Source organism: Prionailurus viverrinus, chromosome D2 (assembly GCF_022837055.1).
Source record: "Prionailurus viverrinus isolate Anna chromosome D2, UM_Priviv_1.0, whole genome shotgun sequence".
Lineage (NCBI taxonomy): Eukaryota > Metazoa > Chordata > Mammalia > Carnivora > Felidae > Prionailurus > Prionailurus viverrinus.
Genome location: NC_062571.1, coordinates 16437635 through 16455190, shown reverse-complemented (window position 1 = coordinate 16455190; position 17556 = coordinate 16437635). Strand labels below are relative to the sequence as shown.

Here is a 17556-nt window from a genome sequence, read left to right as displayed (position 1 = left end):
TGTACCCACAGCTTAGGGAGTCCTATCTGGATGGAGAATAGTGCCAGTGGGGGCCATGGAACAGGTACTAATTTTATACCCAGCTAAAGGGCCACTCTGGAGGGAGAGCAGACTAGGGGCTACATGATCAAAGGGAAAGTCAACAGTCACAAGGAAATCTCCCCTATGGGTGAAGAACTAAAAATGAGAAGGGGAGCATTTAGTTTACTATAAGAGTGCCCTTCCTCGTCAAGAGATCTGTGACACCCACCTTGATGAGCACTAAGTAATGTATGGAATTGATGAATCACTATATTCTACATCTCAAACTTATATACCACTGTGCTGGAATTAAAATAAAATCAAAATCAAAAGAGATCTATAACATCTGCCATTCTGGTGGATGACTAAAACAGGTTTGATGGCAGAGGACGATTCATTGGGTGGTGCCAGATGTCTTTTTTCATTTACAGTATTCCTGATCCAGCTTATGGACAAGCTATGTTATGGCTCAGAGCACTAAGGGGATAAGATCATGTTCTACTTCATGGGTCATCATGGATTTAATGGCTAAATTTGATGCCCTCTGGGACTACAACTTACCTCCGTTACTGTTTAAAGAAAAGTCAAGATACAGTGATCCAAAGTGTTGTATTTATATAGCTCGTTTACTGGTGGATGGAGAAATAGTAAGCATTACTGTATTCTCACTGAGTAAAGGTTAAGATGCTCAAGCTAGGCTGATTGTTTTCTAGTCCTACCTCCGGATCTCTGTAGCTGGGTCACTTGCCATGCATTACTTGAGTGCTCTGAGCCTCATCTTCATCCAGTTGGTGTTCAATGGATGATAGGTATTAATATTATTTTAGGTATGCTGTATGAGCTCGTGTGATGCAAATGTCCTCTATCCTTGGTGAAACATATATGTTCAGATCTGTTTTTCCCTCCACGTAAGTTTGCCCGGCTGAGTTTACAGTCAAGCAAAAGCTGTGTTAGAGAATAGGAACCCATAATCTGCATGGATCAGCTTATTTTGACTGAACAGATGAAAATCCAAAGTGACTTCACAGCTAACTTCAAAGATGTCAGAAAACGTGTATGGAGAATGGAGATTCAGTGGTAAGTATCTCAATTTATATTCGCTGAGGGCAAGATGAACATAAATGAGCTCAAATTGCAGCAGAAAGGAATTAGACATGAGGAAGGAAACTTCAGAAGTTGGAAGGGCTAGTCTTTTGAGATGTCTGATGCCAAGAAATGACACTGCCATCTTGGGCCTTAGGCTGGCTCACTCTTTCAGCCCATAAATATTTATTGAGCATATACTGCCAGGCGGGTGCTGGGCTTGGTGCTGCAGATACAGAATGAACAGACAGATACACACCCTGACTGCATGGACCTTAAGTCTAGTCGGGGAGACAGACAGTGATCAAAGGCACAAATATGTAGCTGTAAACCGGGACAAGTGCCACGAAGGGATGTACAAGAGTGCAACATGTGCACCGTGGTTTGGGGGCCAGGGGAGATCTCTTTAAGAAAGGGAGGTTTGAGTTGAGATTTGAAGGATATGTAGAAAGTTACAGGTGAGGGGAGGGGCTGAGCAAGCAGCCTATGCAAAGACCCCAAAGCCGGAGGGAGCTGGTGGCTTCACGGGACAGAGAGATCCATGAGGCCAGTACAGCTGCAGCCCAGAGACAGGGAGAAAGAAGTGGGTGTCTTGGGTTCAAAATGTAGGCAGGAACCAAAGCAAGGAGGTTCTTGAAGCAAGTTAGAACTCTGATCTTTGTGTAAGGAGGGGTCAAAAGTTGTCAGTGTTGTTTAGTTTTACATGCTGCCTTAGTGCATTCAGGCTGCTGTAACGAAAAGCTGCAGACTGGGTGGCTTATAAGCAACAGAAATGTATTCCTCATAGTCCTTGAGGCTGGAAGTACGAGATCAGGGTGACAGCATGGTTGAGTTCTGTTGAGAGCCCTTTTTCTGTTTGTAGATGACCGACTTCCTGTCAAGTCCGTGCGTGTCTTCAGCAAGTGCTCTCTCGACTCTTACGAGGACACTAGTTCCATTCCCGAGGCTACAGCCTCATGCTGTCATCTAATCTTAATGTCCTGACCTCCTAATGCCATCATATCGGGGGGTAGAATTTCGGCATAAGCATTTGGAAGGGAAACAAACACTTAGTTCAAGCAGGTGCATACAGAACAGTGCCCGGGTGGGTCAGCTTATGACTTTTCACAGCAAACTCATCATGTGACCAGCACCCAGCTCGATAGACAGAACATCATTAACACTCCAGAAGCTTCTCTGGATCCCTTCCCAGCCACCAGTATGCTCCCAAAGGAACCCCCTTTTATAACTTGTAAGACCATTGATCAGTTTTGACCATTTCTGAACTTTACATAAATGTAAAGTTTACAATTGTATTTTTTGTTTGACTTCCTTCACTCAACAACATGAGACCCCTCCATTTGCTGCTTGTAGCAATAGTGTACTGTGTGAACATAACATAATTTGTTTATCAGTTGTGATGTTGATGGACATTTGGATAGTTTCCTGTGTTTTGCTGTTTAGAATATCCTACCATGAACTACTTGGTGATTCTGTTTACCCTTTCCATTGGGTGTTTTCCTAACAGTGGGATTTCTGGGACCTCAGATACATATACGTATGTCTAGCTTTAATGGATTGTGCTGAGCAGTTCTCTAATGTGGCCATTCTGATTCGCACCCCCACCAGGAGTGCGTGAAGGTTCTCACAGATTTTCTGTAGACGGTGACATGACCAGATCTGTGCTTTTCAAAGACCACAGGGGCTGCCGTGAGGAGACTGGAGAGGCAGGGGTTCCTGGGAAGACCTGTGGTGGGGGGCTGTTAGTGGTGGGTCAGGGGGCAGTTGGGGAGAGGGTGAAGTCAGCTGGGATGGAGAGAAATAATGTGGATTCTGGAGAGACTAGTGGGGGAAACGTTGATGGTTCCAGGAGTTGTACAGTAGTCTACCCCTTATCCACGGTTAGCTTTCCATGGTTTCCAGTTACCTGTGGTCAACCAGAAGCAGAAGATCCTCTTCCTGGCTTATCGTCAGAAGGTCAGGGGGCGCCTGAGTGGCTCAATTGGTTAAGTGTCTGACTTCAGCTCAGGTCATGATCTCCTGGTTTGGAAGTTCGAGCCCCACGTCAGGCTCTGTGCTGACATCTCAGAGCCTGGAGCCTGCTCACACTTTGTCACTCTCTCTCAAAAATAAATAAACATTAAAAAAAAAGATCAGTAGTAGCCTAATGCTGTGTCACAATGCTACGTCATTCACCTCACTTCATCCCATCACGTAGGCATTTTATCTCCTCACATCATCACAAGAAGAGTGAGTGCAGAACAATAAGGTATTTTGATAGTGAGACCGCATTCACGAAACTTTTATCACAGTATATTGTTATAGTTCTTATTTTATTATTGGTTATTGTTCACCTGTTATTGTGCCTAATTTATAAGTAAACTTTATCAGACACGTATGTATGTATTGGGTTTGGGACCATCTGTGGTTTGAGGCATCCAGCAGGGGTCTAGGAACCCCTGTGGATAAGGGGGCATCTCTTGCGTTGGGCGAAGGAGTAAGGAGAGGCACCAAGAAGGACCTGAACTTGTTGCCTTGTGTAACTGGTTAGATGGCCCGTGTTTTCTGAACAAAGGACCAGGGATAGGCAGGTGTGGGTCTTAGTTCTGGTTTGGGACATGTTGATTTGAGGTGCATTAGGGGCATCCGAGTGGGAATCAAGGAGGCAATTAGACATGGAGGCCCGGACTCGGGAGTCCAGTGGACAGGTAATACTGTGTCCTCACAGCAGCATCGGGGAGGAAAGGTGCCTGGGATGAGAATAGTGAGAAGAGCCAATTCAATTCTATGATATCTTAGTTTCAGGGTGGTTTTTCAAATGAGGTCTCACTGAGATGATGAGGAAGCTGGAGGTCACATGCTAGGCCAGTGGAGACTCCGCGCCTGCCCCCCACACCCGTGGCTCCTTCTTCTCCTTCCCACTGCCAGCTCAGGCCACAGCAGACACAGGAGACTTTGGTCTTCTCTCAGGTTCTACAAATACAATTCAGCGGGACAGAGCAAATATTGTCACAGGGATTTGTAATTGCTGCCTTTTGGGTGAACGTACTATTCCCGCTGACTTATTTGCAGAGCTCGTAAGTTAGGGTCCCGACAGCTGGGAAAGAGACGGTCTCTACATACTCCTGGGGCCATGAGAAAGGACCAGATAAATAAGCACATGGTGATGGTCCCACCCTCTCAAACTGAGCGATCCCCAGAATCCCCCCATTTGTCCACGAAACGGACAAATTTGGAACCGGATTTGGATCTTACAGAGAAAATGTGTTTGATTTTCCTGGTCTTTACCTTGGAGCAGCTGTTTCCCCTTGCCCTCAGCGGTCAGTCTGTCTCTCTTCTGGCACAAACCCTTCAGACGTCGCTCGAACAAACAAACACGTTGAATGGGAAATGTGGTCTGTCATGTCCTATCTCATTATGGTGTCCGCATGTTGTAAGTTGTACTTATTTGTCGTCTACACAGTGAGGTGATTTTATGTTTCTGGGAGAGGAAGCCAGAGTCATCGTCCCCCATCAGATTTCCACCATGGAACTGACCGGATGGGGTGCGTCTGCGCATGTCCTTGGTGACGCCGGGCCCGTGGGTTAGCCAGGAAAAATGATTCCTTATCTCGGTGTGGGTGTGAAACAGCCTAAAAATGTATGGCTAGCATATTATGTATTTGTCACTGAGCCCAACGATGGGCATCCTTCTGAGATGCTCATAACACACGGGGTACAGGGCCCGCCACCTGGTTGCTTGTATCAGATGTGCAGGAGAAGAGAGAACCAGGTAAGGGGGAGAAAGAGAGGGGGAGAGAGGGAGAGGGAGAGACAGAGAGAGAACACAAGAGCAAACATAAGACAGTTCTTCTCTCACGAGGCCTCTAACATAGTGCTCAGCATATGCAGCGAACTGGGCAATCAGAGCTGAGCGGCAGATGCTGTAAGACAGGTGTCTGTAGGACAACGGGGCAGAAAGAGACACTCAAATGAAGGATTACACATTTGGTTGTTGAGATTAAGAAGAGGAACCAAGAGATGCTCCCAAGACAAGAGGCTGCTTACTCGGAGTCTCGAGTGACCATTCATGCATTCTTTCAAGTGTTCATTAGGGTTCTGCTCTAGACACCGTGCTAGGTTCAGGAACCAGCACAACGAACAACAACAAAAAACCCCCACATCCCCGCTGTACCCCCTGCCCCTGGGGAGCTCACATCGTTGTAGGTCAGTGGTAGCATGGGCCATCACGCAGAGCCCATGGTGAGCATGGTGTGAGTAGATACGGGGTGGGTCAGAGGGGAGGCATGCGGGGGCCGGGGGCCGGGGGCCAGGTCCTGAAAGAGGAGTGCCAAGCCAAAGAGCTGGAACTTTCTGCTGGAGGCCATGCAGAGCCACTACTGATTTTAAGGGGGTCACGTCCTCGGACTTAGAGCACTCGGCAGCCGTGTGCAGGGTAGAGCGGCCAAGGGTGCAGGCAGAGAACGCCCTCTGGATGCAAGCCTTAGGGCAGGAGAGAGGCAAGTGTGGACACCAGGGAAGGACAATCAGCAGGCTGTATGATGGATTCCTGGGAGCGGACAGGGTAAGGACTGCACGATGAGTCCCACTTTCTAGCCTTCCAGTCAGTGATGGTGCCACTGACTGAGGGGAAGGATAGAGGAAGAGTGCCAGTTCGCAGGAAATGTGACAAGTTCAAGTTTGGTGACTTTGCTTGTGAATTGCAGAATTCCACAGGCTTCACCTGAGAGCACCAGAAATAGGAGGGTGTTCTTACTACAGAGGAAATATGAACCCAAACCAGAGGGCGTCGGGTGTTTGGGGAAGCTTGCTCTCAAAGTGTCTAGTCAAAAACATCAGATGCCTTCAGCAGATGAGATGCTCACTATTAACACCTGCACTGTAAGGAGAGGAAAGCAAGGCTCACACTTGTTAAAAAGAAGAGTATGTGGTGGGGCACCTGCGTGGCTCAGTTGGCTAAGCATCCACCTCTTGATTTCAGCTTAGATCATGATCTCACAGTTCATGGGTATGAACCCCACATCGGGCTCTGCACTGACAGCACGGAGCCTGCTTGGGATTCTGTGTCCCCCTCTCTCTGCTGCTGCTGCCTGGCTCCTGCTGTCTCTGTCTCTCAAAATAAATAAATATACATTAAAAGAAAAAGTGTATGGAAAGCCAGAACATGGATCTGAGGTTAATGGCTCTGGATCTAATGCTCTTCCATTAAGATCCATCTGGTCTTTACCACGCTGTCCGAGCCCAGGGACTGAAACTGTTGCTGATACCAGCTCCTGGCCCTCCTGTCATGAAACAGCTTCAGGAATGCCAAAGGCGGAGGGTTGGACCAATAAATGACAACACTAGGCGACCTAACGTGTAACATTCTGAGGGTCCCTGGTCTAGGGCGGGTGGCAGGGGAAGGACAGTCCTGGGCTCAGCATCTGAGCTTCGACAGGTGAGGAATACACTCCCCTCTGGGGTTGGGGAGCTGCGTCTCACACCCACCGTTCCCCTCGCCACCCACTGAGCACGCTGATGTCTGGGTTGACGGGTTCTCTGGGTCCGATGGTCCGGCTGTGTGCAAATACCCTCCCGGCGTGGAGAACCTGAGTCTTTTCCGGGGCGTTTTTGTCGGACACGTACGTTGTTGGTGTTTGGTAGCATATGTTATGCTAATGTCACAAATACGATATCAGGAAAACTGGAATGCGATTCTGGGATGTGTCTTTGCGTGATCCAGTCTTACAAAAGCAACCAGTGCAGGATGGGGGAAAGAGTGCACTTAAGACACAAATCTGTGACTGGAGAGGGAAGTGAAAGGGAGGCTCCCCCCCCATCTCTCTCCGAATCCCCCGCCTCCTGTGGCTCACCTGGCCCATGGCAGACCAGCTTTAGGGGTGGCATTAATAGTTTGAAGCTCTCATCTTCATCAAACAGAGAGAATTGCAGGCTCTTCCATTGATGCCTAGTTAGCAAACCAACGGTTTGACACCAGCCGGCTGTAACAGGCATTTTTAATAAAACTTACCTCCGAGTTAAAGTAAAAACGCTGCCTCAGAGATTTTGTGCTGAATCAAACGAAAAACTGACAGGTGGGATCTTTCATGCAAAACTTCTGCTGGGGCTGAAGGAAAATGTCTGATAAGGTTGTTTGCCCACGGGGGTAGGATTAATTGGATTTTCTCTCTTGCCCCCTCACGTCTGGCCCGCCGTTATTATGACAGGAGCACAGAAGTTTTAAAAGCTGAATCATAGTTTATATTTTTAACACTTTGAACTTTTGAGACAAAACCGAGGGAAGGAGAGTACATGTCTGCAGTCTCCTGGTATAATTTTTGTTTGTCTGAAAATGGAGGCCAAATACCCAAGCCTGATACAGCCTGTCCAGAGCAAGCTGGCGGGGAAGAGAAACAGCTGAAGACAGGATTTTTCTAGGCTCCCTTCTTTCAAAACCTGAACGAGTGCCTTCTCATGCTACTGCATGTGGCTGGTCTGGTATGTGGGCTGTTTCACCATTTTCTGGATCTTTCTCGAGTAAGTTGATATACAAATGAATGAGTCTCTGAGGACTTCTCTTTCTGACCCAGTCTGAGGCGGCGGTGGGTAAGGTGGAGGAAAGAGCGGGGGCAGGAACTGTAGGGATCTTGTGTGAAATCAGAGGAAGCAAGACAGTAATGTCAAAGGACCATTACTCCCTCAGCGCAATGAGCAATCCCCTCACGGTGATTTTTCTCATCAAACAACACTGGCAAGACTCCCTCTTTAGAGTTGACTTGTGGTTAGCCTTCAAAATCCTTGGGTGGTTTCTGTGAGCTTAAGGTTCCAGGTGACATTAGTTGTCAAGGAAAGAACCTTCGTAAAGGAAAGGTGTGTCTGAGTTTTCAAGAAAAGAATACAAACACGAAGACAACCAAAATGTCCTTTTCTTTCTCTTTCTTCTCCAGGCGCTAAATACGGCAGTTGGGTCCGTCCAAGTTTGCGTGTATTATTTCCAGACATGTGTCTTATGGAATACAAATAATATAGATTTCTCAAGTTTTTTTTTTTTTTTTTTTTTTGGCAATTTATTCCTCTCAGCTAAATTTTGCAAAATGATCTAAAATACCCAGCACTCAGCCCGAGAAGCCAATAAAACAGGATGAAGACTTCGGTCGTGATTTGGAAACAAGCAAAACAGAACAGACCTGTCGGCTTTCGAATACGATCTTATTTTAAATGCAAGTTCTCATTCGACTTTCCCCAGACTCAGACAGCTGGTTCCTTCTTGAAGCAACTCTTGAAGACAGATGGACCAACCGTTTCTTCAAAGTGTTGGCTTCTCCCGTGGCTGCCATTTTCCCCATTTTTCTTAGTACCTCCTTTTCGTCACTTGCCAACCCAAGTTCTCTCTGGCACCGAGGAGATTATCTAGGGTTCGCTGTTTCTTTTCCATTTGATGATGGAAAGATGAACATAAGGTGCCAGACTCGGTTATTGCATTCATTGACAGATGGATTTGCTCCATTCATGTAAAGAGTTCTGTAGACTCTCTGAGTCCTGGTGCATCTTTAGCTGGATATGTAATCCTTCTCACCAAGCTTCTCTCTCAAATGTGTCTGTTAGGAGTTATGCCATTAAATCTACAGGATCAGCTGGTTGGGACCTGGCCATTACTCTGGTGTTTCTGTGTGGTAATAGAAATACCTATTGCTATTATTTAAAACATGGGATTACGTGGAAGTAATCTCTCTAGAAATGAACATAATTGAATTTTGTCAGCATTTAAATTAATCATGGATATCAAATCAACGTGAAGGAGTAGGGAAAACAAATCAGGGCTTGACAACTGTCATCTGTTCCATTTTCATTTTGGGATCCGTTATACGTAAAGGTGGACTGCTTCTTGCTCTATAGTTGGAGTATTTCTTTCATGAATAAGTGACTTACATACATGGCCAAATGCTAGACAGTGGTGAAAGTGAGTGGGCTATAGCTATGCATATCAATGTGGACAGATCTCATATACATCATCTCGGCGAGACAAGCAAGTTCCAGAAGAATGCATATAGTACAATACCAACTATTTACTTGAAAACATGGAAAACAACGTTCTATGTTTTAAGGATACATACATAGCAAGGGAAAGGATAAATCTATGCATGGGAACGATAAACACTTAAAAATCATCACCTCTGGGGCAGGGAGTGTGTACAATGTAATTTGAGGGTCTTTAACAGTTTCGGTAAAATTTTCCTTTATAAACTGGGTGATCGGCCCGTGGTGGTGATTTTACAGTCTTCATCCTTTGTATATTGTCAGGATAGGAGAGTATATTGCCAAAAAGGAGAGGAACTGTGGCAACGGACAAGGTCTGAGAGTGGACAGGGATGGGTCTAGGAGCACCTAGAGAAAAGCACCTGCAGAGGCTAGGTCTGCCGTCCCTCGGCTCCCAGGCACGTGGGAGGTGGCCATGGATGGGGAAAGCGTGGGTGCTGGAATAGGTGAGGCAAGTGGCAGCAAGAGCAGATCCCCAGCGGAAGAAGGAGATGAGAGAAACCCAGAAGTCTCTCTCATGGGGACGTGACAGTCCACACAGAGGCAGCCTTGCCTTGGCCCAGGGAGCCTGGAGGAGTGTCCTCCTGACTCCCCCAACTCTACTGAGCTGCTGTGCACCCTGACCCTGGGCGGCTCACTCCAGGGCCTTGAGATTGTTCTCTTCTTCCCTGGTCCGCCTGTGTGATGAGTTGTGGTTTGGAAAACAGAACTCCAGCCAGGACCAGCTTGCTGCAACCCTGTAGCCTTGCATCCCGGTATGCAATCCTCTGGGGAGGCCGGGCAGCCCCATATTTCTGGACATGAGAGCCGTCTTCACCCTGGCTCTCAGAGTCCCAGGGCCATGTTCCTGGTATCCTGAGTACTCTCCCTGCAGAAGTAGGAACTGTCAGCTGGCAGATTTTGTGGACTTCAGTAAGTAGAAGCCTCCAGGCTCCAGCTGGAAAGCACCTGAGTTGTCTGCAAGGGTTCAGAGTTCTGGATCTGCCCGTGGTGGCTGTTTTGCTTTTCTCAGGCTCTGTGTCCTCATGTGCCAGGTGGGACGGCATGGGTGCCTGGGCAGGACAAGCCATCCTTGTTTGGAGTGTGGGGTACCTGCCATCAAGAGTGGGGCGGAAACCTGGGCAACGCTTGGGAATATTTATAAGTACAGAGAAACATACCAAATTGAGGGGAAGAAAGAGGCAGATGTGAACCCAAAGCCAGAGAGCAAAACCATTTTGTATGTAGGGTACCATTTGCAAATCGTTGTTCGTGTGGTAAAACGTCACAAGTCCCTGCTTGTTAAAGAACGGTAGGCAATGTGTTGGTGCAGGAGTGATGAGTTTTCCTTTTATGTAGAAAGGTCACCTGTCTCTGAAATCTTAAAGGGCACCCTTCCCTGCTTTACAGGTGAGGGTATGGAGGCCCTTCGAGCTGAAGGGCGTGGCTGAGCACACGGAGGAGGTAACAGAGCTACAGCACTGGATTTCTAGTGCTCTGCCTGGAGATTCTCTCACCACACACAAACCTGTTTCATTCTGTGCCATTTTACCTCTTTCGTCCGTCTTTCTTCCCGTCTACTGCCCTTAGTAAGTCTGTAAAGCAAGTAGGGGTTATACTAGAAGATGTTACCGGGAGCGCCTTCTGAAAATTACCTCCCTGAAACCTTTTTAGAAGAGTATATTACACATCGTCCATAATTCAGGTTGTGTTCACAAGACTGAAATTGGCTAATGCTAAAGGGAGCTGTGGCTTGTTCCATATTTATTATTCTAGTGCTTTTGGTTTTCGGAACCGTTGTTATGAGAAATTGTTTCTCCTAGACTCCAGAATTTGCTTAGGGACTGCTTTGCTAAAAATTTGATTTCCTCTCATAGAATTTTTAAGGAGTACCATTACATTGTATGGGTTGCTCTTAATGGTACAGAGCTTTAATACAAACCAGGCATATTTTAACTCTGCACACGGGGTGATAGCTGTACCTCTGATGGCTCAGATCTTGGGTGAGCTGCAACATAGCAAGGGCAAGTTCTTTTTCCACACAGTCCCCATGAAATTCGGTACAAAAGGTACACAGAATAGGGCATTGTCTATACAGCGTTCATCAGGCACAAATCAGTCCACCTTCACAAAGCAAAAGCCAAGGAGAGAAGAAGCCACATCAATTGTGCTTTTTTTTATTTTTTAAACAATAACATGGAGTATGTGGCACTCCTTAAAAATGACACTCTGTACAATTCCACTTTTATGACATAACTAGAATAGTCAAATGCATACAGACAGGAGGTGGAATGGCAGTTCCCAGGGGCTGGAGAGGGGGCAATAAGGAGTTCGTGTTTAATGGGGCAGAATTTCGATTTGGGAGGATGAAAAGTTTGGGGACAGATGGGGGTGATGGTTGCACAACATCGTAAATGTACTCAATGCCACTGAACTGTACACTTGGAAATGGGCAAAATGGTCCGTTTTATGCTACACACTTTACCATAATAAAAAAAAAAAGTTTAAAAACGACACTCTATCCTGGTGATTTCAGACGAATCTCCTATTTACTGATAATTCCACCTGCGAGCACGTCCTCTCTCCACACTGAATGTGTTTTTTATTCTTTTCCTTTGGGTGTTGTGTTCAGCATTCTTAATTTCTTTTAATAGCTGAAGCTATGTCACATTTCCTCCTGTGACAAAGAGAGGGATTAAGTGTGGTGCATTCAGCCCCCACCATCTGTTTGACAGCTTCTCTGAAGCCTTCTGGAAGCTGAAGGGCGGGGACGCTCACATGGCATCTCTCAGCTGCCTTTCCCTGTCCACTGGCTCCGGGAAACCTGTCCTTCCATAGTCTTAAAATAGAGTGCATTAATAGAAAAGTTGAGGTGGGGTCAGGGCAACAGATTTGGGAGGCAACTGCCATTGAAAAGGTAGTTTGTGACTCACGGGTCTGGAGGCCATGACATGGCTTGGGGCCCCCCAGGGAGGCTCCAGGGTCCGTCAGGATGCGGAGGGAGAATGGGAAACTGTGAACCTCTGTCTCGTCCATAGAGATTTCACACGTGTAGCGGGCACCCATTTGTGTCAAAATGTTACCGCCTTTGGTTCACATCAACCTCTGTTTTAATTTTTTCAGTTTTTTTAAATGAAGAAAAAATGACAAATCCACTAATGCCCCGTATCCTACACTGTGGATGGTCTGTTTTGTTTTGTTTTTGTCCCCCTCTGTGTCTTTGCCATACAGAGTTTTAAATTTTAAATTTAAACTCTATTTAAATTTAAACTCTAACTTTTCCTTTATTGTTCGTTCTTCCTATTTCTTTTTTTTACTTTTTAAAAATGTTTATTTATTTTTGAGAGAGAGAGACAGAGAGACAGAGTGTGAGCAAGGAAGGGGCAGAGAGAGAGGGAGACACACAGTCTGAAGCAGGCTCTAGACTCTGAGATGTCAGCACAGGGCCTGACGCGGGGCTTAAACTCACGAACCGTGAGATCATGACCTGGGCCGAAGTCAGACTGTTAACCGACTGAGACACCCAGGCGCCCCATCCCATTTCTTGTTTAAGAAGTTCTTGCCAATTTGTGTCAGTATCTTCCCTATTTTCTTCCGATTTTTAAAGTTTTGCTCTATACCTTTACTTTTTTTAAAATATAGTTTTTTATTTACATGTGGGATTTATTGTTGTGTTTGGCATGAAGTAGGGACCTAATCTTGCCTTTTTACGTTTGAATACTCAGTGGCATCATGATCTCCATTGATGTGTGTGCCGCTTGTGTGTGCCTGCGTCTACTTATAGGTCATTATACTATTCGATTGATCTGTTTGTCCTTCCCTTCACTAACACCACACTGTTTAATTGCTATGGCTTTATGATTTATTGTACGTTTTGGTATGTGGTAGGAAAGAACTCCCTCCACCTCTCGGCCCCCTCCATCTCTGCCCATATAGGACTAATCGTCCTTTGTCTTCAGAGTTGTCATTGTTATTCATGGCCCTTTAGGATCAACTTGTCAGATTTTAATTGGATTGCATTGAACTTGTATATTAAGTGTTTGAGAGGAGGGCCAGGTGTATATTATTGACCTTCCCATTCATGAACACTTCACGACTACAATTATACTGTTCCTTATTTATACAGTTTGGTTGTTGTTATTAAATTTATCCTATGTACAGTTTAGATTTTTTTTTTCTATCACAAATGCTAACTAAAATGAAACAAAACAAAACCAGGGGCATTTGGCTGACTCAGTTAGTAGAGCGTGTGACTCTTTCAGGTCATGAGTTCAAGCCCCACATTGGGTGTGGAGCCTACTTAAAATTTTTTTTTTTTTTTTAATTAAAAAACAAAAAACCCCTCTCTCATCAGTGTTTGTTGTTTTACACTGTGTTTCATATGATCTTGTTTCCAGCAACTTTGCTGGAATTGTTTTGGTTTTTTAATAGATTCTCTTTGATTTTCTATGGAGGAATCATATCCTTTGTAGGTAATAGCATTTTGTTCTTTTCTTTCCATTCTTTATTCTTTTCATTGATTCCCTCACTTGTCTTATTTTGTATAGATGCAGTGATACCTAATGTCCTTGTGTTTTATCTGATGTTAGAAGGTAGAATTCTAAGGTTAGACCATTACGTATGATGTTTGTAATTATGATAGAGACGCTATTAGATTAAGGCTGTTGAGGTGCCTGGGTGGCTCAGTCGGTTGAGCGTCTGACTCAGGTCATGATCTCCCAGTTGGTGAGTTCAAGCCCTGCGTCAGACTCTGTGCTGACAGCTCAGAGCCTGGAGCCTGCTTTGAATTCTGTGTCTCCCTTTTCTCTCTGCCTTTTCCCCACTCATGCTCTGTCTGTCTGTCTCTCAAAAATAAATAAACATTAAAAAAATGATTAAGGCTATTTTCTTTAATTCCTTCATATATGTATTTCATTTAACATATTGAAATGGTGAATTAAAGCCATAATTAAAATTTTGCTTTATATAAGCAAATTATTAACATATATATATTATATAATATGTATATATAATTATAAATATATATTATGTGTAATTTTACTTTATATATAATCTACACGCAGTGAAATGCACAAATCTGAAGTGTGCGGTTTGATGAGTTTTGAGAAATGTATATATCCATATAATTTACACCCTGTAAAGCTATAGAGTCTCCCCCACCCAAAGTATCCTTTGTAGTTAACGCCTCCCAGTCTCTGGTCAGACAAATATCAGTCTCATTTCTGTCACTATAGGTGAATATTGCCTATTCTAGAAACTCTAGAAAGATGGAATGGTACTGTGTACATTCTTTTCTGTCTGTCACCTTTTATTCAGCATGTGGTTGACATTCATCCGTGGTGTTGTGGTGTCAGTAGTTTATTTCATTTTTATTACTAAGTAGTATTTCATTATATAAATGCACTACAATTTGTTTATTCCCTTTCCTGCTAATGGACATTGGGGTTGTTTCTAGTTTTTGACTAGTATGACTTAAGCTTCTATGAACATTCTTGTCATAAGTCTTTCTGTGTTTTCATTTTACTTTGAGTTAATACCGAAAGTGTAATTACTGGGTTGTAGTGTAAGCATACATTCAACTTTACGAGAAACTTCCGAAATTGTACCATTTTATATCTCTTCGAACACTGTTGTAGAGTGTCCTATATCATTATCAACATTAAATGTTGTCTGTCCTGTTTGTTTTAGCCATTTTAGTGGCTATGTACTGGTAACTAATGGTTAAGGATTTTTTTCATGTGTGAATTAACCATTCACATATTTTTTTTTTAAAAACTTTTCTTAATGTTTATTCATTTTTGAGAGAAAGACAAAGAGCATGGGCAGGTGAGGGGCAGAGAGAGAGAGAGGGAGACACAGAATCCTGAGCAGGCTCCAGGCTCTGAGCTGACAGCACAGAGCCCGGCGTGGGGCTCAAACCCACAGACCGGGAAGATCATGATCTCGGCTGAAGTCAGATGTGTAACCAACTGAGCCACCCAGGTGCCCCATCCATTCACATATTTTTCTTTGTGAAGTTCCTGTTCAAATATTTTGGCCAGTTTTTTGTTGGGTTCTCTTGCAGCTATTAAGTTGTAGAGGACCTATTAAGTATTTTGCAATCAAGTCTTTTGCCAGGTATATTTACTACGGATATTTTCTCCTATTTGGAGAGCTTTCTTGTTCATTGCTTTTTTTAAAAAAAAATCTGTATTTTCATAATTTCTCCGGTTTATTTTGAAAACAATCTTTTCTGACATGTATCTATGTGAGTTTTAGATTAATTATCTCACAGTGCACAGAAATGACCTATATTTGCCTGTAAATTAAGCACTGATGAATGCTCATTAACATATCAATATTTAAGTATTCCAACATAAAAGAGCTTTTTCTAACTTTGTAATTTCTAACTTTGTAATTACTTTCTTCCCTCCTAAGCTAATTTATTTTTGACATTTGGGTTGCACATGCACATAAGAAAATGACACGTTTTGCACGCTGACCGTGAGATAAACCAGCGTGTAAGTGTCTTTCTGGATCAGATTAAATTTCCAGGGACAAAGTGGTTCAAATGGGAGCAAATAAGCCTACTTCCTTATAAAATAAACTAAATAAACAAAACCTAGGAAGTATTAAAGGTGCTTAAGATTAATTCCATAAATATTTTTCTGTTTTCTTTAAAAAATTTTTTAATGTTTATTTTTGAGAGAGAGAGAAACAGAGTGTGAGCGGGGGAGGGGTAGAGACGGAGAGGGAGACATAGAATCTGAAGCAGGCCCCAGGCTCTGAGCTGTTAGCACAGAGCCTGACATGGGGCCCGAACTCCCTAAACACGAGATTGTGACCTCAGCCGAAGTCCGACGCTTAGCTGACTGAGCCACCCAGGCGCCCTTTTTTTCTTTTAAGTACGCGAGTGTGTATGATGAGCGTGTGTAAATTAACACTTTTCATGTAGGTTGTGCGCTCCTGTGGATGGTGAAGGGCTCTGGTATAAGGAGGCAGTGTGGGAGAACAGGGGGTTTTTATCCTCATCAAGCCGTCCACACTTAGGGAAGAGGTAGGGCAGATGACTTACAAGCCTCAGTGGGCTCGGATTTTGATCTGGGTCTGAAAGTAATGCTTATTTCATCCTGTTCTATTTTGTTTGTTCCATAATTTTTGTAACTGGAGGAAAGTGGTAGGTTCAACTAACCTAAGGACACTTTACCCCATAAACCATGTAATCAAAACTCTTCATTCATTCTTCTGCCAAACACAACAACTGACTTTCGTCTATAATTATTTTTTAAGTTAAGAAGGAGCAAGTCAACCAAAGAAACAGCGGTGGCCTCGAACTATGGAATGTTACCGCACTTTGACACATTGACTGCGAGATGCCGAGGCTGTGGGGACTAGTCCCGCTGGCTGCAGCCAGGAATGGATGCAGTGTCATTGAACCTCCTCTAAACAGGCCCTGCAGCACCTTCCACGCTGCTGGGAGATATCCCGAGGCCGGAGTCACTCCCATAATAGGGATCTCCAATAATAAGTTGCTTTCTTGAATAATAGCTCCCAAGTGGTTCAATTTTAGCTTTGCAGGTTTTAGTTTGTTTACTTTTTCTAGTCAAATCTCTCAGATTGCTTTCATCCGTACATAGTGTATAATCTAATGTGGCAAAGTCTTCTTGGTAGCCCACCTGGACAATGTGATTCGTGGGAGTACCGTGCTCCTTCATGCAATTCTGCCCTTGATAATCGGGAGGGTTTTCTGTTTCATGCGTGGATGTTGTTGCACTGTCTACCCTCCAATTATTTTAAATGTTTTGATCAGTTACAAGTTTTCTCAAAACTGCTCTTGTGATGAGTGATTGACAGATATTACCCAGACACAGGAACAGCACTGAGTTGGGCATCTGCTCAGCCATCTTCCCTTGCACACAGAGGCACCCGCTGACTGCATCAGGAATTTTCTCCTGCTTATTTTCATAATGTGTCTTTTGATGAGTTAAAGTTTCTAATTTTGATGAAGTCCATTTCATCTGTTTTCTTCCTTTATTATGTTAATGTGGTTAATTACACTGATGATTTTCAAATGTTAAATAACACTTTTTTCCGGCCTAAACCATAGTTGATCATGAAATATTATACTTTTTACAAATTGCTGGATGTGGTTTGCTTACTATTTGACTACATTAATAACGAGTGTTAGATCAGTGTTATGCTGCCCTCATAAAATTATTTGAGATGCATTCCTTTCTCCTGAAATTTTCTGAAAGTATGTGTGAAAGTGGTATTTTTTTCTTCCTTAAATGTTTGATAATATTTAAGAGTAAAGTCACTTGACTTTGGAGTTCTTGAAAGAATGCTTTAAATTATAAATTCACTTTCTTTAATAGATAGATGTGTATATATAATTTTGATAATTTGCACCTTTGAGGAACTTTTCTATTTCTTTTTTTTTTAAATTTTTCTTTTTCAACGTTTATTCATTTTTGGGACAGAGAGAGACAGAGCATGAAC

The 17556-nt window shown here is 43.9% G+C and overlaps 1 protein-coding gene and 1 pseudogene across 4 annotated transcripts in view; one reads left to right on the top strand and one right to left on the bottom strand.

Moving 5' to 3' along the window:
• The window catches only part of DISC1 (DISC1 scaffold protein), a 355839-nt gene that overhangs the window by 205320 nt on the left and 132963 nt on the right, over positions 1-17556 (top strand). Inside the window, exon 11 of one of the 4 annotated variants that reach the window (XM_047825521.1) lies at positions 8010-8431. The exons of the other annotated variants lie outside the window; for them this stretch is intronic. Within the exon in view, the coding sequence (XP_047681477.1) occupies positions 8010-8086 (77 nt within the window). The 3' untranslated portion in view covers positions 8087-8431. Of the gene's footprint in view, positions 1-8009; positions 8432-17556 lie in introns of those variants that run through there. 4 annotated transcript variants of the gene reach the window in all.
• On the bottom strand, positions 16486-16964 carry LOC125147956 (low molecular weight phosphotyrosine protein phosphatase-like; annotated as a pseudogene).